The sequence below is a fragment of the Acinonyx jubatus genome, chromosome B3 (genome assembly GCF_027475565.1).
Source record: "Acinonyx jubatus isolate Ajub_Pintada_27869175 chromosome B3, VMU_Ajub_asm_v1.0, whole genome shotgun sequence".
In the NCBI taxonomy this organism is placed as follows: Eukaryota; Metazoa; Chordata; class Mammalia; order Carnivora; family Felidae; genus Acinonyx; species Acinonyx jubatus.
In genome coordinates, this window is record NC_069386.1 from 60938069 (window position 1) to 60960916 (window position 22848).

Genomic DNA, 22848 nt, shown 5'->3' on the forward strand with positions numbered 1-22848 from the left:
TCTTTCCTTAAAAGTATGCTAATTGAAAACAAAAAACAAAACCTGGAAGTTTACAGAGAGGTTTCTATCCTCACTTTCTTTTCCAACTCAGCTTTTCTTTTTGATGCCTGTCTTCATGCTTTTTCCATATTTCATTTGTGTGTTCCCAGAAGAAAAAGGAAGATGAATTGGATGGGAAAAGGAGAAAAGAGGGTGTGAACCTAGTAATTCCATTTGTTCCCTCGGCTGATAACTCCAACCTTTCTGCTGACGGGGACGACTCCTTCATTAGTGTGGACTCGGCCATGCCCAGCCCTTTCAGTGAGGTGAGGCTCCTTTTAGATGCCTTCACAGCAGTAGAGACTGCATCCTGACATTGTAGCCTTTGCTTCTCCTGGAGTTCTCCTGCCTTGGGGAAGGGGGCTGCACATGGAATCCGTAAGGAGGAAAGGAAATGAGGACAAGCTGGCTTCTCTGGAGCCAAGGCAGGGGATTTCACCCTCTGGAGTGAAGCCAGGAAGGAGAGAAATAGCCTAAGAATCACATCCTCACGTGGGTACAAGGGCCATGGGCTGTGGGTACCAGGAATGGTGGTGATCTCAATCCTTCTTCCTCCAGATCTCCATCAGCAGTGAACTGCACACTGGCTCTATCCCCCCCGATGAGAGCAGCAGTGATATGCTGGTGATCGTGGATGACCCAGCCTCTTCAGCCCCCCAGTCTCGAGCCACCAACTCTCCCGCTTCCATAACGGGCTCCGTTTCAGACACCGTGAATGGTGAGTGATCCTGCTGTCTTATATAGCTTGGGCCTGGTCCTCTGCCTCAGGAGAAGCATTGGTTTGGTGCTGGCCAAAGTCCCAGTTCTGTCTGAGATCATGGCATTTTCTACTGTGTAAAGAAGAGTCAAGTGGAGTAAAACCAAAAACTTACAGGCTCATTCTTTCAGTAGCCCTGTCAACTGAAAGTGAGAAAGAACTTGATAAAGATTTCAGACTTGTTTGTTTTCTAGTCAGCCCTGTCTTTCATATTTCACCTTCATTTTTGTTAGTTTTTAATTAAAGTTTGCTTTTCTGGGCCTTTCCAGTGTTGGTTCTGTGGGGCCCAGTGTTGTTGCTGTTTCTCGAGGAGTTCTAGATTTAAATCTTAGGAGTAAAAATTGACTCTCCAGGGCAGGAGCATGTTGAGGTGTGCACATGAATCACAGAGAGCACGCCCCTGAGGTTCATTTAGTAATGAACTAGTTTTAGCTGTTTAGAATTCTTACTAACTCTGTGACTCCTTGGCCCAGCCACTAAATGGGGACAGAGACCTCCCTGGAAGTCCTGAGATACCCTGAGAGCCAGCCCTCCCTGTTAGGGGAAAATTCTGTTAACATCACATGTTGACTTTTTTACCTCTTGGTCCATTTGTTCCCACAGGAATTTCCATTCAGGAAATGCCAGCCGCAGGACGTGGTCACTCAGCGCGAAGCCGAGGCCGCCCCAAAGGTTCAGGAAGCACAGCCAAAGGAGCAGGGAAAGGCCGGAGCCGGAAGTCCACTGCAGGCAGTGCTGCCGCTATGGCAGGAGCCAAAGCAGGGGCTGCGGCAGCATCCGCAGCCGCCTATGCTGCATACGGGTACAACGTGTCTAAAGGTGCGGAGGCCTCAGGGGACAAGGGTGAGCTGCAGGCTCCATTCTGGTGAGGGCCAGTCTGGAGGGTCTATTAAGCATTCTGCTGGGAGAGCAGGTAGGGCACTCCCAGGCCAGAAAGCTCCTTCCCAAAGGCCACCTTGGGTTCTGCTTCTGCACTGAGCAGTCCTGACTCTCCCCTTGCCCTCGTGACTTAGTACAGTTTCACCTTTGAAGTGGAAGTAACTATGAAAGGAGAGAGTTGTATTTCTGGACTATACTATTTTAAACCATCAGAATTCTTCCTGCTTTGAGAACTCATTTTTTTCCCCAAGACCAGCATTTCACGTTTCAGTAGTCCAGGCCAGCATAGTTAACATTTACCTAAGTATGTGTGCTCCATCACTCGTGCTTCGTGTGCATGGACCCCACTCTGGAGTCTACGGTAGAAGTGAGAAGGGAAGTTTTCCATGGAATACATTTAAACAGCAGTGCACAGCAGTATGCTTGTACTGAGTGACAAAAGAGGGGAGGCCTTCATTGTAGTTGTAGCCCGGAAAAAGGAGGAGCCATGGGCCTGAATATGAAGTTGCCAATCTGTAATTCAGAAAGAAGGATGACAAAGATTTGGGCCTATCAGGGGTCACAAAGCAGGTCAGTCAGGCTGTGCTTAAGAGGAGCAGTAGCAGTCAAGAGTGGAAAAACAGGGCAAGACCTGGTGGGGATGGGCTTATGAAGTGTGTGATGAGGGGCTCTGGAAAGAGTGAGAAAGAAAGTGGCTGTGGTGAGCATGACACGTGGAGGATGATTATAACCATAGCTGGTAGGACATCTCTGACTGACTGCTTGACCTCTCTCCCCAGTCACAACCTAGGCTTCATGTTTAGCTGATAGTGTTGTTGTAGCAGATATGGGCATTAGCTTATTAGTGAGTGTTAGCTGCCCTCCCCCACTTCTTCCTCCTGCAGGAATCTCTGCTTTCACGTATTTTCTTCATTCAACAAATATGAAGTATAATAGGCTGGTCCAGCAGTTCTTAACCTTTTGCCAGCTCATCACATCCTTGAAAAACAACAGTCATACCAGCAGCCAAGGCTGCCATGGCAGGCTGTCTCACCCACAGATGGGCAGAGCATAACACCCATCAGACTTTCTTCTGGAGACCTGGTCTGAGAAGAGGCAGGAGGGGTAAATGAGGCAGCAGGGGTAGAGTTCACAAGAAAAACAACAGTGCTTGGTAACTGGGAATGGACTGATTCACAGATCTCCTGCAGCTCCACTGTGGATAGGAAGAGACAGCCGTCTGCCCACCGAGTGCTTAATACGCTTTTTTAGGAAAGTAAAATCAGTCCACAAGAAACAATTGACACATATTAGACACTGTGTTATCAGGTGTAAGTGGATTTGGCTCATATGAAGGAAAAAGAGTTGTCACCCACGGAACCATCACTGAAGAGGAGCAGTTTCAACTGGGTCCTTGAAACTGCAGGTCTTGGGGGAGTAGAGGACATCTTGTGAAGTTAAGAAAGAAGTAGCTATTCACAAGCGGTGTCCCAAGAAGGAAGAAGGAATGTGTAAGAGAATACATTAGCACCTAGGAAGTTACATACCATCCTGTAGCCTTGGTTTGCCCACATTGTGTAACGTGTGCTGTGTCCTTGAGCACCAAGGAGACATCTTGTCCTTGTGGATGAGATGATGTGGAGAAGGCTGGGTAGGTATCATTTTTCTCTTAAAAACACATCCCTCTTACTGAAAAGACAGTTGACAGGAATGCAAGTAAGAGGTTGTGCTAAGAAGAGGTTGGCAAGGAGTGGCAGGGAGAGGAGTCCTCCACAGCCTCACCTCCAGCCCAGACTAACCAAGGTCAGGCTCCAAGGCAGCTCAGACAGGCCAGCTATCTATACACTACTTGTCTCTTTCTCCATTCCCACAGGAATCTCGGCCAGCAGTCCTCTGCAGACGTCCCTTGTTCGGCCTGCTGGCCTTGCTGACTTTGGACCTTCAAGCGCCTCTTCTCCCTTGAGTTCCCCTTTAAGCAAAGGAAATAATGTTCCCGGGACTCCCAAGAGCCTCCACTTGACCAGCAGCCTAGCCCCAGATTCCCTGGTCCGGAAACAGGGCAAAGGCACCAACCCCTCTGGAGGACGGTAACTACCTGAACCCTCTAGCTTCTTTCAACCAAACGAGGGGCTAGAGTCCTGGCCCGCAAGTGGTCTTTAGATGGCTTGCCCAGTGCAGCATCTTACATCCCAGGTCAGAGGGCAGAGATGACCAGTTGCAGCAAGGGAAGGACAGGCAGGTGCTTGGTGTGAGCACTTTTCTCACCTGTGTCTCAAGAGGAGTGCTATGGGGTGGCCTATAGGAAGAAGGCCCAAGGACAGAGATCGGCCCTGCAGCATCTCAAATGAACTTTACAGCCACGTCTTAAACCTCGCACTGGGGAAGAGCCTGACATAGATCCCCTTTAGATGCTCAGGCACACAGTCTCCATCCCCATTCACTCTTGGGCTCTGGCCATATCCCTTGCAAAAGCTGTGCAAGTGCTGTGAAGAACCTTCCATAGTGGAGACCACTCTTAGGGCTGTGATTTCCTGTAGGGCTAAGAAGGGAGGAAATCCTGTATCTGGCATCCTCAGTCTTTGGGCAGCTCCCCATGTCTCCAGACCCCATTTGCCAGAGTGTCAGCACTGAAGAGAACATTGAGTGTGAGAAGGTAGTGGCTTGTGAGGGTGACAGAGGCTAGAGGAGGCATGCCGGAGGCACTTGTTTTCCCAGCATTTCCTCCCCTGTCCTGCATGGTTCACGCCAGAGAACCTTCAGGTCCCACCAGCAACCGTAGCAGCAGCTTCCACCCCAGGACTCCCAGAAGCCAGTAAAGAGACCAGGAGCCACCTCAATCAGCAGGACATCCTCACTGCCCCTCTTGCAACTCCCTTTGCCCTTCCTGAATGCACAGTCTCCCCACCCCTGCCCTTCAGCCCCCTGCTTGGCTGTATGCACTGTCTGTATTGCACTGAGAAAGGAAGGGACAGCAGGAGTGAGGTGGAGAGGATGGAGAAAGGGCAAAGCTCAGCACCAACCCTCCCGGCCCTAGCCCCACCCGCCTGAGCTTGCTTCCCCCCAGAGAGGCAAAGGGGTGGTGTTTGCATGGGAGGTGTTCCTGCCTGCCCCCAGCCTGATGTCCCTGGTGGAGCGGGTGCTTCCGGGAGGGCCAGCCTCTAATTTGCACACCTGAAAATCGCGGAATTGAGTTTAGACAGATTGATTTTTAAAACTTTTTTTTGGAGTAGGGTTGGTAGGGGAATCATTTAATTTAAATCATTGAGATTCCCCTGCCCAAACCCAGACTCTTGTGTACAGAAGCTATTTAGAGGGAATCAGAAAAATGCCAAGCCTTTTTTCTCTTTGAATGTGCTGTCTATTTTTATAACTGAACTTGTATATATGTACAAAGAGAGACACATCTTTCTTTTACTAACTGGAGAAAAAAAATCTTAAATAAAATGGAGTGAGATAATTTTATGTAAATCAGGATGTCTGTGGTCTTTGCAGCTGCCTCGGGGCACAGTAGGGTTCTTAGAGGAATGTGACTGGGTAAGGGGGACACAGAGCCCCAACATCCTTCCTGTGGTTGGAGAGGACAGGTCGTCATTGGGACAATTTAAAAAAATTTTTTTTTTTACACATATTTATTTTTGAGAAACAGAGCACAAGTGGGGGAGGGGCAGAGAGAGAAGGAGACACAGAATCCGAAGCAGGCTCCAGGCTCTGAGCTGTCAGTACAGAGCCTGATGCGGGGCTCGAACCCACAAACCGCGAGATCATGACCTGAGCTGAAGTCGGACGCTCAACCGACTGAGCCACCCAGGTGCCCCATCACCAGTGGCATTTTTAATCAGGCTTAGGAATTTGCCTCCAGCCATCAGAGAGGAGGCTTGACCAGTGCCTGGCATGCTGAGGCCCTTGGAGGGTGAACTCATTATGACTCAGGACCTAGACTCTAAGACTCAGGTGTGGACAGCTTGGCCTGGTTCACCATCAGGTAGTTTCGTGGTGGCAATCTTAATACCGACAGGTTCTTGCTCCAAAATCCGCAAGTGAGAGATGATCCTGGCAGTGTGTAATGTGTAAAATATCCAGCTAATAGGAACAAGTTTATGGTCCCAATATCCAAAACTGTGGCATGTGTACAAAAATACGTATATAAACCCCAGAAACCAGCCCATTGGCAGTTCCAGTACACAATCTATAGATCTGTTAGAAATACTAACAGACTGTGAATACTGACAAACTGTGAATGGAATTCCCATGTTCTCAGAGTTAGCCGTATTTGTAAGAATCATGAAAGAAAATAGAGTGAAATATGTTTCAATGATTCCAAAGACATCCAGGCTTTGAAAACTTACTTCTCTCATCAGTTGGTAAAAGAGCAAGTTCCCAGCCTCGACTGGCAGTTGGTGTTTCTCTGACTGAGCTAAAACACTGATATGCTCTTGCATCACCTCTGAGCAGGGCTCGTGCTGTTCCCAAGTGTGCTGGCCGTGTGGCCTCCCGAGCCTTGGCTCACCCTGCACACCCTTGATCGCAGAGGGCTGGGTACTGAGCAGCTGCTGCTCACCCAGTTACAGGATCAGCTTTTTCGTTTTGTTGATCTCAAGTAGCACTGTTGTGTATGCTCCCTCTTGTTTTCCCTGCTGGTAACTTTGACCAAGGCTTCACACAGAACAAACCAGCATCAGTTTCCCAATTAACCGGTGGTCTCTTGTTGTCACCGCTGTGGCTTCTGGTCAACAAGCCCACTAGGATGGTCCTCTCCAGTTCTCAGCAAGGCCCCCAATGACATTCCTGCTGGAGCCTTGCCAAGGTTGGCAGTGGCCACCTCTCTGGAGACATGACAACTCAGATTCTCTCACAGCTTCGTCCAGATGTGGTAGGCTAGTTGCCCTTGCCTGAAAAAACATGTAAGATTTGGATTAGAGACCTCTAATCTTCTCGATTCCCAAACATGCTGCCATACTCCCCTTTCACCCATTTTTAATCCAGTCCCTAAAGAAACACAGCTAACATTTCATAATGAGAAACACTCACAGCCCTAATGTTCCTCCTCACCTGTCTCTCCCTTCCCTGAGGATAGATGGATGAAACTGGAACCTAAAAAGTGAAGACTCCAAGCTCATTAACCAGTCCCCAAGTTATGACTCATGCTCTGTCTACCCACTTTCTGAAGACTTGTACATCTTCCATGTGAGATAGCCCAGCTCTCAGGAACCCAGGGAGCCAGTACCCTAAAATGGAAAAAGGCTGGGGGAGGGCTCTTGCCTGCTAAAAGAAACATCCCTCAGGAAGCCTAGAAGCCCAGGCCTTAGAGTGCAGATCTGGTGTGGATCACAGTGAGGGCTGTCTCTTTGGCCGAGGTCACTTTGCCACATGAGCCAGCTCTGAGGACCCCAGGTGAGTGAATTTTAAGATCGTGAGTCTGTATGAACAGCCCTGGAAATGGAGGGTGTGCAGTGGGCTTACTATCCCTGTTTCTGTGTGTAGGGACTTGTTGAGGCACCCAGGACTCTGGAGACACACCCAAGGCTTGTTTGTGTCTGTGGTCCTGAGGTTGGGCTGGGCAGGAGGCAGGGCAATGCCGACTGAGCAGTGAGCGGGGTTCTTCACAGCCTTGCCCTGATGTCTGGCAGCATGTTCCATCAGAAAGCCATGCTGGCTTGCAAGTACAGTCCACATGCCCTCACTTGTGCCCCTTGCACCAGACCATCTGTTATTAGAGATCTCTTTAGCTCCTGTCAATGCCAAACAGGGAGCTGAGGTGAGATAGTAGGTTTTAGCGGGTCTCAAAGTTTTAGAGATCCCCAGATGTGCCTCAAGGGCTGCTGTGAGTGAGGAGTAAAGCAGCATGGCCACCCAAATTAACCAGTACAGTGTGGAGTTCAACTATTAGGGAAAGAAAAGGATTTGAAACCTGGATCATCCCTTAAGGCAGTTTTTCCTCAAACTTAATATGCATGAATCACCTTGGGATCTTGAAACGCAGATTGAGTTTTAGAAAGTCCAAGATGAGACCTACAGTCGACTGCATTTCTACTACATCCCAGGTGATGGCCATGCCACCAGTCCTTGGACCACACCTGGAATAACGGGCATTAGAGCACGTTCCACCTCTGCCAGTCCCAAGTAAGCCACCTCTGTGTGTTGCCACCCCAGCCAGGAAACCTTGTGAAGGAAATAACAGCTTTGTTTTTCTCTTACTCCGCCTCATCCACCTAATGACAGAAAATGAAATCCTAATATTTCTAGGAAAATTCAGTCTCATATGAGTTTTCTCCAGTGTTTTGTTTTTTTTAACTGTTAATTCATGATCTTCTCTAACACACTTCCCCTCTGGGTAGCACCTCTGTTAAACATGTTAGGTATGAGAGGTCTCATCTGCTGCTGTTCCTCTGTCTGGTGTGGCTTCCAGCCAGAGGTAGCCTCTTTATTTAAAAAACAAAAATTTTTTGGGGAGCCTGGTGGCGCAGTCGGTTAAGCGTCCGACTTCAGCCAGGTCACGATCTCGCGGTCCGTGAGTTCGAGCCCCACGTCAGGCTCTGGGCTGATGGCTCAGAGCCTGGAGCCTGTTTCCGATTCTGTGTCTCCCTCTCTCTCTGCCCCTCCCCTGTTCATGCTCTGTCTCTCTCTGTCCCAAAAATAAAAAAAAAAAAAGTTGAAAAAAAAATTTTTTTAATACTTATTTTTGAGAGAGAGACAGAATGCGAGTAGGGGAGGGGCAGAGAGAGAGGGAGACAAAGAATCCGAAGCAGCCTCCAGACTCGAAGCTGTCAGCACAGAGCCCGAGGCAGGGCTCGAACCCACAAGCCGTGAGCTCATGACCTGAGCCGAAGTTGGTTGCTTAACCGACTGAACCACCCAGGCGCCCCAAGATATAGCCTCTTTAGTTGCTGGCAGCTGCTGGAGTGTCTGTGATCCCTAGGCTCACTTTCTGCTGCCTTTCTTGTCATGGCCACCAGACTCCTCAGGGTCAGTTAGCTTTCTTAGCTCATTGCTAAACCCTTCTCAAGGATGTGGGGAAATTTGGCCGCTCCCCCAAGCTTCTTAGAGACCGGACCCCTGGCTTTTGGTGAAGCCGTGTGATTTGGGAGGCAGCTGTGGTCAGTGCTGGCTGCCCACGAGCATCTTCACAATGCTCGTTTAGACAACTTAGATGGGGCAGGTGTGCGGAGGGCAGAGTCTGTTGCAGAAAACTCAGGGCCTCTGGCTGCCTTGAAACTGTGTGCGTGGGCACTTGCTCTATCTATGGTGGCAAATGGTGATCAGAAGGACCCCTATGTGGAGGCTTCTGAGGGCTGGGGTGGTAGGAGCTTGGGCTGTTTCAGCCCTCATGGAAACGACCCACCCATTTGTCACCCCACAAGCATCTGGGCCAAATAGTGCTATGGAGATGCCAGTCTCAGGTGACAGTCACCAGGGATGGGTATAAATGGTGGAAGGAAAAGGGAGGAGAGAGGACATGCCTGAGGCCCACTTCCTGGGTGTTGAGGACTGGATGTCTCACTAATCACCAGGCTCCCAGCCTCTTCCTGTGTTCCCATTTCTACTTTGCTTCCGGTCCACAGACTTGGTGGTTCCCCTTTCCTCTCTGAAACTGCCACCTTGGGGGTGCCTGGCTGGCTCAGTCAGTAGAGCATGCAACTCTTGATCTCGGGATTGTGAGTTTGAGCCCCATGTTGGATATGGAAATTAAAATTTGAAATTTTAAACTGCTACCACCCACTCTCTCATTCCACCACCACCCGCTCCCCATAATGGCAAGAGGATGTACCCCTGGTTTTCTCCTAGAAATACTGCCAAAGATAAACCTCTTGCTTTTTTCTATGTTAAGGGTTTTCTTGGTCATCAAAACAAGGACACCAGGTAAAAGCAGAACTGGACATAGGAAGTCACAAAGCTCAAGATGTCTCTCGCAGTTCTCATGGAGCCTTTGGTTCCTAGTTCCTGGCACCTGGGGGAGAGAGACCAGGATTCCAGAGAGAGAGGCCCCCCAACTCTTTCCTTCCTCATAGGTAAGAGTTCCTTCCCAAAAGGCAGGAGAATGTGCTCCTGTGAGCACCCCTGCAGGGCCCATGCCTCTGCTGTCCCATGGGATTTCTGTGTCCTGGGACCCAAAGCTCAAGAATGAAGGCCTGGCCCCAGGGGCTAGAGTGGCCTCTCTGGGTCCAACCTGGACTGGGGATTGGGCCATAGCAATTGGGGATTCCATAGCCTTGGGGATTCCCAAGGCAAAAAGGAAGCTCCTGTGAAAGTTATAGGAGACCATCGCAGTTTTTCTAAGCTCCCCCATTCCCAGCTGGTGATCCCCCAGAGAGCAGCTCTGTGAGAGAATAGCCAGGAGCATTCCAAATGTTTTACCTCCTCCTCCACCATCACAAACCACAAACCCCACCCTAAATCAGGCCTACCTATGGCTGTTCCTTCTACCAGAGAAGAGAGAAGGGGCTTCCTTCCCATTTCCCAGGTATGGGAAGCACCTCGTTTAAAACAAGATAAAAAAAAAAATTTTTAATGTTTGTTTATTTTTAAGAGAGAGGGGGAGACAGGATCCCAAGCAGGCTCTGCACAATAGCGCAGAGCCCAGTGCAGGACTTGAACCCATGAACTGAGATCATAACTTAAGCTGAAGTCGGATGCTTAACCAACTCAGCCACCCAGGCATCCCTAGAACTGTTTTTAAAAGGTTTTATTAATGTCACTGCTTAAAAACACCGTATCTAGTAAACCTGTCTTAACATTTCCCGAGGCCCTGGGTCATGTGAGGATCTTGGTGCCCAGGCTCACTGCAAAGTGACTAATATGTGCACAACATTAAATAGCACCAACAGCTACACTGGCACAATTCTTAAGTCTACTTTGAAGATGGCCTCTGCCCCCTCACTGTTTTTGTGCCCATATGAGGTAGCCCTCTCTCTTCTAACTTTTTCCAAATTCTGGAGGGCTTGAAACCATTTTACCGGATTTGGAACTTCTGAACCAATGAAAAGTACTCTGAAGGAGGAATTGTGGGGTCTTCTAGGAATGATGTAATTGAGCTTCAGTACATGCCTCCTGTTTGGCCTGTTTTCTGGCCCTCCCGAGGGCCTCTAGTAACTGAGCTCTGGATAAGACAAGTGTCTTAGATAAGCATGTTCTGGTTTTTAACCAGTTCACTAAAGCTTGCTGTCTGTATTTTTTCTCTCCTTTTTTTTTTTTTTTTTTAATGTTTATTTATTTTGAGAGAGAGTGGAGAGGAGCAGAGAGAAGAAAGAGAATCTCATGCAGGCTCTGTGCTGTCAGCGCAGAGCCTGACCCCAGGGCTCAATCTCAGGAACTGTGAGATCATGATCTGAGCCGAGATCAAGAGTCAGATGTTTAACCGACTGAGCCATCCAGGCACCCCCTCCCCCTTTTTTTTAATTACCCTTAAAAAGCAAAAAAAAAAAAAAAAAAAAAGTACTGATTAACTTAAATGACAAGGAACGGCTCTGCCAAGGGGTCTAGGCAATAGATTGATGCAGCTCACTCTCAGAAGGCAATGTGAGGAAATACAGTCCGTCATCCTAGGTTAGGAAGAGCAGGGAAAATGAAATGGGTGATCTCAAAGGCCAGTGTCATTGAACCTGATCTTATCTCCTCCTCTCTCCTGTGCCTCATCTTTATGGGAACAGGCTGGTCATCCCTAGGGACTAATTGCAGATGTCCACTGGTTCGGCCATAAATCCTCTGACCAAATAGTATTGTTGCTTATGTTAGTTAGGGTAGCACACACTGCTATAACAGATCCCACATGCAATTGTTCAAGTTAGTTATAAATCCATAGTTTTCTCACAGAAGAGTTTCGATCTGTTGTACACACTAAGGTCCCACGTTCTTTTCATTCTGTTTCTTGCCATCTCCATGCATTGTCCTCATCTTCATGGTCAGTCAGTGCTGGTTTGCAAACACATATGACGGGGAAAGACTGGGGAGGAAGTTAACCTGCTGTCTTAAGGGTTAGACCCGTAAGTGGCTTCTAGCACTTTGTCTAACATTCTCAGAACAAGCTTTAGACCCAAAGACCCACCTAACTGCAAAGGAGGCTGCCATACAATTTAAGAAGAAGAGAACAGATTTGAATGGACAGCTGTTAGTCCTCCAAACGAACACTCCAAAGGAACACTCCAAAGGAAAATGGGCAAAACCATTTATTAAAGATTTATTTATTAAGCACCTTCTATGTGCTGGACCCTGTACATGCATAGAAAATGTACACACACATGTGCAAATGTTAATAATCATACAGGGAAATTTTCAACCTCATTAATCAGCAAAGAAATACAAAATAAAACAATGAGATTCTAAGCTTTTCCTATCAGATTGAGATTTATTAATTTTTTTTATAAATCTTTTTTTAAGTTTATTTACTTATTTTGAGAGCGACCGAGACAGCACAAGCCAGGGAGGGGCAGAGAAATAGGGAGAGAGAAACCCAAGCAGGCTCTGTGCTGTCAGCTTAGAGCCCCATGTGGGGCTCCAGCTCACGAAACGTGAGATCATGACCTGAGCTGAAACCGAGAGTCAGATGCTCAACTGACTGAGCCACCCAGGCGCCCCGGCTGAGATTTATTTTTAAATGGCAGTTGCAGGAGTTGGGGGAGGTTACAAGGAAATGTGCCTTGTTACAAATCCTGGTAGAATCAGAAGCTCATTTACTGTGAGATTCTGTAGTGTAAGCCTCAGGTCACCTCACTTTGTGTGGGCCTTTTTTGCACAGATGGCATGGGGCACTGCTTCAGCCTAGGAGAACCCCTCTGCCTTGGAAGAGGTGGTCCTGGAACTGTTCTTCAACCTCCAATAAAACTCTGCCATTGGTCTTCATCTAGTGTTCAGATCCCACTGTTAACTCCAAGGAGAATGATCTGAACAAGACACTGTTCCACCTTGATCTCGGCTTCTCAGCCAACAAGCCCCCCCAAGGACAGGCATGGTGGGTGGCACCAGAACAGTAAGGCCCTGGCTGACTGGACCATGGGAAACCATGTTTATTGAGATCAGTGAGCAATGCCTAGACTGAACAGGCATCTCTGAGAAAGTTACAGAGGTAGCAATAGGACACCCAAAACTATAAAAAAAAAAAAAAAAGTATATTAAACATGCCATAAAAAAGACATTTCCTTCCTATTTTTTCTATAGAAACTGCAATTGCAATATCATTATTGCTTGAAAAGGCAAAGAATATGCAGCCCTTCATACCCAATGACTATAATAAAACCGATAATAATAAGTGATGAGAATATGGAGAAATCGGAATCATTCATTGTTGGTGGTAAAGTAAAATGCTACAGGTACTTTGGAAAACAGTTTGGCAATTCCTGAAAAAGTTAAACATAGTTACTATGATGGTTGATTTTATGTATCAGTTTGGGCCACAGAATACCCTGACATTTGGGTGTTCCTGTGAGGGTGTTTTTGGATGAGATTAACATTTAAGTCAATAGACTGTGTAAAGCAGACTGCCCTTGCTCAGTAGGTGGGCTTCATTCAATCAGCTGCAGGCCTGCATAGAATAAGGCTCACCCTCCCTCCAGTAAGTGAGAATTCATCCTGACTGACTGCCTTTGAACTGGAATGTTGGCTTTCTCCTGCCTTCAGACTGGAACTGAAATGTTCACTCTTGCTGCTATCTCTTGCACCTGACTCCACCATTGGCTGTCCTGGGTTTTAGCTTGCTGGCTTATCCTGCAGATCTTGGGACTTGTCAGCTTTCATAATCACACGAGCCAATTATGCTAGATCTATCTTATTTATCTCTGTGTAGGTTAGTCAACTAGATAGATAGACAGATAAACCTATTGGTTCTGTATCTCTGGAGAGCCCTAATAATATACTTGGGAATTCCATTCCCAGGTATAAACCCAAGAGAAATGAAAAAATTCACACAAAACCGATACACAAAGGTTCACAGCAGCATTATTCTTAAATAGCAAAAAAGTAGAAGAAACCCAAATGTCCATCAACTGATGAATGGATAAATACAATGTGGTATGTCCATACAGTGCATTATTACCCAGCAATAAAAAAGAGTGAAGTGTTGACACATGCTACAACATGGATGAAGCTTGAAAACGTTATGTCAAGTGAAAGAACCTAAATACCAAAGATCATGTATTACATGATTGTGAAATTTCCAGAATAGGCAAATCTGTAGAGACAGATTTAGCGGTTGCCTAAGGCTGGGGGATTGGGTGGTAACAGGTAAAGGGTGTGAGGTTTCTTTTTGGGCTAATGAAAGTGTTCCAGAGGTGACTGTGATGGTAATTGCATACCTCTGTGAGCCATTGAATTCTACACTTTAAAGGGTGAGTTGTGTGGTTTGTGAATTACATTTCAATAAAGCTTTAAAGTAGGGCAGGGGAGGGGGTGGGGGGGGATGCAGCCAAAAATATAGGGAAAAAGTGAAATTGCTTGTTAACCATTTGTGACTTTTTTACCTACAAATATGGCGGTTTCATATGTTTCAAGCTATTGATAAGTTTAACTATTATAATTTTGAAGTATTTTTCAGGATTTTTTTATTCTTAACATTTACTTTTGTACTTTTTTTTTTTTCCTAATGTTTATTTTTGAGAGAGAAGAGAGTGCAAGCAGGGGAGGGGCAGAGAGTTAGGGAGACGCAGATTCTGAGGCAGGTTCCAGGCTCTGAACTGTCAGCACAGAGCCCTAGGTGGGGCCCAAATTCACAGAACTCTGAGATCATGACTGAGCTGAAGTCGGACACCCAACCAACTGAGCCACCTAGGCACCCCTGTATTCTTTTTCTTAAAGAGAGGTTTTCCCAAATTGCTTAAGCTTTAGGACTCACATACCCAGATCCCAGAGTAGGAATGTAAAGTGATAGAGCCTTATTTATAAGGGACAGTTTGACCATATGTACCATGACTTTTAGAAATATCCATCCTTTGACCCAGCCACTCCACTTTTAGAGATCTATTTTCAGGGGATAATCAAGTTTGCTGTAGGGCAGGGCTCTTCAGTCTTAATGAGCAGTCTCCTGAGTGGGGCTCTTATTAAAATGCAGACTGCCATTCAGTAGGTGTGGGGAGGTCCCTAAGATTTTTGCATTTCCAATTAGTTCCAGATGATGTGGAGCCTGCTGGTTCACAGACCCCAATCTGAGTAGCCAGTCTGCAGAGGACATTTTTTGGCTGCCTAGCCAGCATTTTCCCTTCCTGCTTTTGTGCCAAAACCACAGGGGTAGGCCTAACCCCCACAAACATACCCTGCCACCATGACCCAGGCAAGGATGGGCCAGACCCCAGCCCCAGGGCAATCAGCCTATTTCCCTCCTGCCTAGCTATCTTGTCATAAATTGGCCAGAGGGAAACAGGACCTGAGCCCTCACTCCGCTCTCCCACCTCCTCAGGTGTGAACTTGAAAGCCTATTGCCCCAGGAGCTAAGAAGAAGCCAACCTGAAGGAGAGGCCAGAAATGAAGCAGAAACCCTGAGAGAGCCTTTCCCTGATGCTCCTTTTAATTCTGGATTTTGCCAGTAACTCCTCTTAGGCTAAATTAAGCCCACTTGACTGGATTTTCTGCTATATGCAATTAAAATAAGAGGTTCATAGCAGCATAATCAAACCTTGCAAAAGGTTGGAAACAACTCGAACGGAAACTATAGGATTGGTTATATAAATGTTTGTACATTGATATGGTGGAATATTAGCCATCAGCAATCATATTTTCAAAAATATTTGAGGACATAGGAAAATCCTCACAATTTAATGTTAATTAGGCAAAAAGGTGTAGACACAAGGTAGTAGAACATGATCAATTTTGTCTTTTCACTTACCTATATATATAATAAAGGTTTTTAATAGAGTAGTAAGAGGTTAGACTAGAAGGAAGTAAACTTCCCTGGATGGCAGAATTATGAATTTTTAATGCTTCCTCCCATTCTATATTCCAAACTTCCACTGTGATTATGTGTTCTTTTTATATATAATTATAAGTGCTATTAATAAAAGAAGCAAATGTTTCTTAGGGAAATTCAGGGAAAAAACTCAAAAGCAGTAAGAAATACTTCCCAGAAATGAAAGCTTTCTTACAAGATGTCCCCCTCTTTCATTTGGTTCACGTGATAAAGTGATAAGTACGGTAACGCCCCTGCACATACAATAATGTTTTCAAGGGGACTTTAGAGAAACTGTACTTCACGCAAAGGCATGCGCTATTTCAAATACCATGGGGAAATGGTTTAAGGCAGGTATGTCCTTCTTCATGCCTCAAATTAGATTCTGAGCATTGATAGGGCCCCTATTTCTGTTTGCAAGGCTGATGTTCTGGTTTACCTGGGCATAGGGCCAGCTTTTCCTCTGGGTAGGAAAAGGAGCCCACCACCCAGACAAGTGCTCTTAACCTCTCAGGGCTGTTTCACCACGTCTTAATGCATAGACACCCCCACCCCTTTTTTTTTTCAAATCTGCATTTTATTATCTATTTGAGTTATTTACTTATGAATAAGTAATGAATTTGCATCGTTCAAAATCAAAAACATACAAAAGGGTGTAAGAAGTCTTTCTCATCCCATCCCCTGGCCTCCAGTTCCCCTCCTGGGAGGCAAACTGCGTTGACAGTTTTTGGTGATTCCTTCCAGATATTTCTATGCTTTTTAAAAGACATGATTGTATTCATACTATGTATCTAACTTTGTATGCTTTTTTTCTCACTTAACATTATACGGTAATGTTGAGAGAGTAGTGTAAAGAAAGTAACAGTAGTAAATACTTTTCCTAGATATTCACAGTGACTGCAAATATGCCGTTGAAGAGGGTGAGTCTTCTGGTTGTCCTACTGCTGGACGGTTAGGGGTTTCCCCCCTGAAAGTTCTCTGATTCTGTCCATATGAATCTACCCACCTGGGTTCAGCCAGTAATTGTATTTGGTTTGGACAATGATTGGCTTTTGGCCCCCCTGGGACACAGGGCTCTGGGGTGAGGAGGAGACCCAGGGCCCAACCCAAAGGGATGAGCGGAGTGGTCCCTGGCCTTCAGAGGCTGACTGTGTGGTCCTGGCCAACAGAGGAGATATATTTAGCTGAGTCAGAGGCTGTTGACTGTGTCATGACCCAAGAGGATTGTGCTGTTGGTAAACAAACCAAAATGGAGTGACCTCAGCCAGCCCTCCTTCCTCCTTCCTCTCCCCAACTTGCTGGCAAGGCAGGGCCTGAGAGAGGTAGAGGAGGGCCCTGACCAGGGAGAGGGCTTGTTCAGGGGGGCCTCCTGCCAGGCACCCAGCAGCAAAGTGGCCTGTCTCACTGCCCCAAGTTTGTTTTTGTCATTTCCCTCCTTGTCTTTCTTCACCTGCCTTCCCCAATTCAGCAGAGCCTGGACAGCCCCAGCAGCACTCCATTCCTCCTCTGCCTCCTCCCCCTTTTCCCTTTCTCCCTCCACCTGGTCACCCTGATTTGTCCTCAGTGCTCTGCAAAGTAGCCGAGTTCATTCACGTAGTCATTCATCCATGTCAGCTCATTTATCTGTTTATTTGTCCAGCAACTGTTTTTTTGAGGGCCTGAGAATAAGCCAGGCTCTGTGCTAAGCACCAAGGACATAGCAATGAACAGGAAGGTGCCAGCAATGACCTTTATGGAGCTTACACTCTAGTGGTTAGAGACAATCCAGTACCTAATTAGGTATTGGTGGAAAATAATAGCGTCAAATAGTGAATTAGTTTAACATTAAGAGGATTAAGTAATAAGCAACATTCACAGAGTGCTTTAAAGGGTACAGGTTTTCACCAATAACACACCTAGTCCCAAGAATGTGAAAGGTAGTTATGATTATCCATCCCACTTTAGAGATGAAGAAATGGCAGCTCAGAGATATTCAGTAACCTGGTCAGGGACTCACAAGATACATGGAATCCAGTCCCTCTGACCCCAAGCCCATGTCTGTCCTGAAAAAGGGGAGCCACTGGAACTGGATGGGAATTGGCAGCTCTTGATTTTGCATTTGCTAAGACAGAGGCCCAGAGAGAAGGAAAATGCCTTGGCTAAGACACAGTTTAAAACAGGGATTAGAGGGGTACCTGGGTGGCTCAGTCAAGTTAAGCTCTGGACTTCAGCGCAAGTTGTGAACTTGCAGTTTATGGGTTTGAGCCCTGCATTGGGCTCTCTGCTGTCAGTATGGAGCCTGCTTCAAATCCTTTGGCCCCCTCTTTCTCCGGCCCTCCCCTGCTTGTGCTCTCTGTCTCTCTCAAAAATAAATAAAGAAACTTTGAAAAAATAAGGGGCGCCTGGGTGGCTCATTTGGTTAAGTGTCCGACTTCTGCTCAGGCCATGATCTTGCGGTTAGTGAGTTTGAGCCGTGCATCGGGCTCTGTGCTGACAGCTCGGAGCCTGGAGCCTGCTTCAGATTCTGTGTCTCCCTTTCTCCCTGCCCATCCCCCGCTTGTGCACACATGCACATTTTCTCTCTCTCTCTCCCTCTCTCTCTCAGAAATAATATATGAATAAACTTAAAAAAAAAATTAAAACAGGGACTAGAACCTCTGGATCCCAGGTCAGTGCTTGTTCTTTGCCTCTGAAGAGCTAGCTCTTCAATGCCCTGACCAGGCCCTGGCATTTTCAGGGTAGGGAGTGTCATAGTAGGTCTGTCCCCTTCCCTCCCTTGCACTCCTACCCAGCTCACCCCCTCTTGTGAGGAGACACCCCAAGAGTGCCTTCCCCAGCCCCATCCTCCCCTCACCAGTGCCTGCCCGTCAAGGCTTTTGCTTAACAAATGCAGTGTAAGCACCTACTGTCAGGCTCTGTGGGGTGCTGGAAGGTAGGCAAGAAACAGTGCTATCAAAGCTGCAGGAGAAAAAGTGTCTCTGACACCTGACAGGGACCCACAGTCAGGTCTTGGCAGTTAGGTAGAGGAGGGTCAGGGAAGGCTTCCCAGAGAATGTGACATCTCATGAGCCCTGAAGTCTGAGTGACAATTCCCCAGGCCAGAGCTAGCAGCGCAGGGACTTCCAGGGTGAGGGAACAGAAGGTGCAGGACAAGGTCAGAAATCACCCCTCATGTCACAGGCATGTTGCAGGTTTCTTTCGGGTCAGCTCCCATCTGTTCAGTGTGTGTTGTGCTCCCGGGGCTGCAAGTGGCCTGTGAGCAGGAACTGGGGCTCCCTTCCTGTGGAAACCCCCATGGGCGAGGGCCTGCTCCTGTGGACAGATGACTCAGGCACCCCACGTAAGCAGCTCATCAGCTTTCACCCCCAAGGACTCACCATTCCTCCCAGCCAGAGCCATCAGCATATCTGACACTCCCCACTCCCCGTGTCCTGCACTTCCGACCTGGCGCAGGAGTATGACTAGGCCCAGGAGGGGCTTGCCAGGCTGAAGGCTTTGACTGCAGTGGGTGGGGAGGAGCCCCAGGTGAATATAGTACTGTCCGTTTTCTCCCTGCCCCCACCCATCACCAGTACCCTCAGGCTGTGCCTGTGAAGCAAAGCTCCCCCTCCTGTGGGGACTGGGAACAGCACCCCATGAGCAGCACAAACAGCCCTCTGGCTTAGCGCCCAGAGCAGGGAGGAGGAAGCAAGGGCATAGAAGTTGCCCCCTACCGTGAATGCCCAAGGCTAGCCCTTCTCCTCTTACGTGTTTAGGGTCTGACCTCTCTCAGACAGAGGAAGGGAGAGGGAGAGTGGCCAGGCCAGTATGGCAGCCACCAGCGTGTGGGTCAGCACTGCCCCAGTCAGGTACGTACTAGGCTGACCATGCCCAGCTGGTCTGCCCTTGTCCTTGTGGTTCCCTGTCCCACATTCCTGGGCTGTGCACATAAATATCCAGGTGGAATATTAGTTAGGGGAGGCAGCTTGGCACTTCCCCTTGGTTATGACGGAGGCTTTCACGGGTCTTTCTCTCCAAAAGGACATGTGACATTGCTTTCAGAAGGGTGTCACATTAAACTCCCTTCCCACGTAGGTCCCCTGAGCTCCTATGGGACTGTGTGCTGTGCTGTGTGCTAGGATGCGCAGTTAGAGGGGGCAGACCTGCGAGCAGGGCACACCAATACAACGTGTTGGGTGCAAAACAGAGGTTGTGGGGGGCCCAAGGAGGGGCACCAGCCGCAGCTTCTGGAGGCATGATGCTGGGACTGAATTCTGAAGGATATGAGAAGCATGGGCAAAGTTGTCAGGCAAGGAAAGCAGTGGGAGCAAAGGCTTGGTAGCCACAAATACCATGAAGTGGGGGTGGTGTTGCTGGGGGGGGGGGGGGGGTAGTGCCAAGGCTGCAGAGAAGTTTATCCTGAGGGCCAGGAAGGACTGCTGAGGTTTGTTAGTGCAGAAGGTTGTGGCCAGGGTTGCATTTTACATTATGGAAAATGAATATCCAAGGAGAAAGTGGGAAGGTAGATCAGTTTGGACATAAAAAACAATCATCTAGGGAAGGAGGGCACACATTAGGGCAGTGGTGGTGGGGCGAACATAAGAAGCCCTTAGATCCCAGACAATGGGAAGGTTTGAGGAAGAGGGCTGGGCCCCACATTTAAGTTTGGATGAGAGGGAAACATTCACCCTGGGCTACACCTTACTGTTGGGCCAGTGGCCCAAGGAGGGGCTGAGCAAAGGATCCATAACAAAGCCCAAGAGGACTGAAGCGCCAGGGGAAGGAGCAGAGCATGAGAGGTGAGGGTGCAGTGCTGGGTCCAGGACTAAGGAAGAGAGACGTGCACAGGAGGAAGAGGGTGTGCGGGTGTAGAGCTGCCCTCTCCCTCTTGCAGGGGAAGGACCAGTGACCAGGGAGCAGCTCTGTGGCTGAACCTTCAGGATGTGTCAAGTTCTCTCTCACACCCCAAGAAATGCCCAAGCTGAGGGTAAGGGCAGGTGCAGACCTAAACCAGGAAGGGCAGGCCTGGTGGGGCCTTTGCCTAGGGCAGAGCAGGAAAGGGCATAGGAGAGAGGCCATTCTGGGCTGCTGAGCGAGGGGTGAAGGTCCAGGAATAGGATGAGGAGGGCAAAGGGAAGGCTGATCAGGGGCTTTGGTCAACACCCTCTAACAGCCAGCCAGTAAAGCAAAACTTCTCAGTCCCAGTTTCCACAGCTACCATGCAATTTATTGTCCAAACCTGGATGCTTTTGAGAGTGAAAGTGAATTATTCCAGGACAACAGGAGTAAAGTAGGCCTGGCCTGGGCAGTGGGATGTGTGGTCACCCTAGCCTGGAGCACAAGTCTGGTCCTTGTGCTCCAACTCTGGCCCACAGGGACACCCTCCCTGTGACTGTTGCCTCCCCTAACCTGGCCGGGGCACTGAAGCTGAATTAACACCCTGGAGCACCCCAACCCACCTCGGAGCCAAGCTTGCGGAAAGGCAGGGTCTCCCCCATCCAAGGTCCTTCTCCCCACACCCTCTGCTTTCCTGATGACTCACATGGGTGCCACCACTGTCTGGGGGAAATGGCAACCCCCAGAGGAATGTGGTCCTTCCTGGTGCCCAGTGGGGGACAACCTGGAGAACCCCTAGGAGCCTGTCCACCCTAGAAGGGTGCGTGGAGAGGCCAGAGTGGGGTTCACCCATGTCCCCCTGCCTGTCCATGACCCCCTGGCAAAACCCTGGGATCCCCAGCCTCCTCCCTCCTACTTGTCCCCCATTTCTAACGGGCTGCCAGGAGGTGTCCCCACATTACCAGTTCCTGGTTCTAGCTCAGCCCTCCCCAGCCCCTGCCTGGGTACATAGCAACAGGTACACACCAGGTCTTGCAGCCTTCAAATCATCTTCCCTGACACAACACTTAAACCCAAGCCTGAACACAATACTCCAAGTAGACAAAACAAAAAGAACAAAAAGACCCTTCCGTGGGAGAAAAAACAAAAACATCACTATAGAACTCAACTTCCCTACAAGATAAAGTCTAACACTTCCTCTATGAACTGACTGCAGAGTAGCTCTCAGCCTTGTCGCCAACACTGCAAGGCTTCTTGCACGCGGCCACCTACCAGCTGCTCTCTATCACTTTCCCCTTTGCTTGTGCCATCCCCACACACCCGGAATGCCTCCTCTGCCTGCTGGATTCCTGCAGCTTCTTTAAGGCCCTCCTAGACCTGACCACCTCTGCCCCAACCCAAGTTCCTGGAGTTGCCCTTACCCAGACCAGGTGTGAGGGCACTCCTGTGCCTCCCGTCTTCCACAGCGGGAGCTTGACCTACCATAGACTCAATAAACAGCAGTTGAACTGGCTGATCCTTCCTACTCACTCCTGGTTCTCCAGAAAGGTGCCCTTGGAGATGGACAAGTTGATTCCCGAGTTGCCTGCTAACTCTGAAATCCCTTAATGCTGCAGCCTAGGCCTCGGCACTCAACCATCACTCTGTTTGAATCCCACCAGCAAAAAATAAATAATTTTTTTTTTAATGCCACTATACCAGAAGTCCTAAGAAATGGCCCAGGAATGCCTGTGGATCCCCAAAACCCTCTCAGGGGGACTGCAAGGTCAAAATTATTTTCATAGTCAAACTACGAGGTTATCTGCCTTTTTACTCACATTTCCTCTCAAGTGTAGAGTGGAGTTTTCCATAACTTTATGAAAGGTGGATTTGCAACAAAATGAATGCAGAAACAAATGAGAACCCAGCTGCTTTCATCAAGCAAAAAATTAAGAACATAAAACAGCGCTGTTCTTTTCACTAAATCTGCTTGTTTTGGAAAAGATTCATTTTTCCTTAAAAATGTTAAAGTTTATTTTAAGGAGAGAGTACGCAAGTGGGGGAGGGACAGAGAGGGAGAGAGAATCCCAAGCAGCACCAGAGTTCCAATTCCACAAACTGTGAGATCATGACCTGAGCTGAAATCAAGAGTCAGACCCTTAACAACTAAGCCACCCAGGTGCCCATAAAAATACATTAACATGTAATAGATTGTTTTTATTTTTAGTAATACATTTTACACTTCTCCATTTGAATCTCTAATACACTAAATGTTGCCAAATGTTATATCCCAGGTAAACAACAACCCCTGGGATCCTCAGTTTTTAATTTGTAAAGAAGTCCTGAGACCCTACATCCTCATACCTTCCATCACCCCTCTGTTGCGTCTCTCAGCAATTTCTTTTTTTATTTTTGAGAGAGAGAGACAGAGCGCAAGCAGGGGAGGGTCAGAGAGAGAGGGAGACACAGAATCGCAAGGAGGCTGCAGGCTCCGAGCTGTCAGCACAGAGCCCGATGCGGGGCTCGAACTCACGAACCACAAGATCATGACCTGAGC

The 22848-nt window shown here is 48.0% G+C and overlaps 1 protein-coding gene across 4 annotated transcripts in view; it reads left to right on the forward strand.

Moving 5' to 3' along the window:
* The window catches only part of INO80 (INO80 complex ATPase subunit), a 140868-nt gene extending 129758 nt beyond the window's left edge, over positions 1 to 11110 (forward strand). For 2 of the 4 annotated variants that reach the window (XR_008299228.1, XR_008299229.1), the window contains exons 33-38: positions 150 to 305; positions 598 to 757; positions 1400 to 1615; positions 3528 to 3741; positions 6729 to 7045; positions 9480 to 11110. Coding sequence is in view for 1 of the 4 variants with exons in the window: in XM_027066971.2 (XP_026922772.1) it covers positions 150 to 305; positions 598 to 757; positions 1400 to 1615; positions 3528 to 3745 (750 nt within the window). In the remaining 3 variants the exon portion in view is untranslated. Of the gene's footprint in view, positions 1 to 149; positions 306 to 597; positions 758 to 1399; positions 1616 to 3527; positions 5123 to 6728; positions 7046 to 9479 lie in introns of those variants that run through there. The other 2 variants (XR_008299230.1, XM_027066971.2) reach the window with 2 other exon arrangements.
* Positions 11111 to 22848: the final 11738 nt, after the last annotated feature.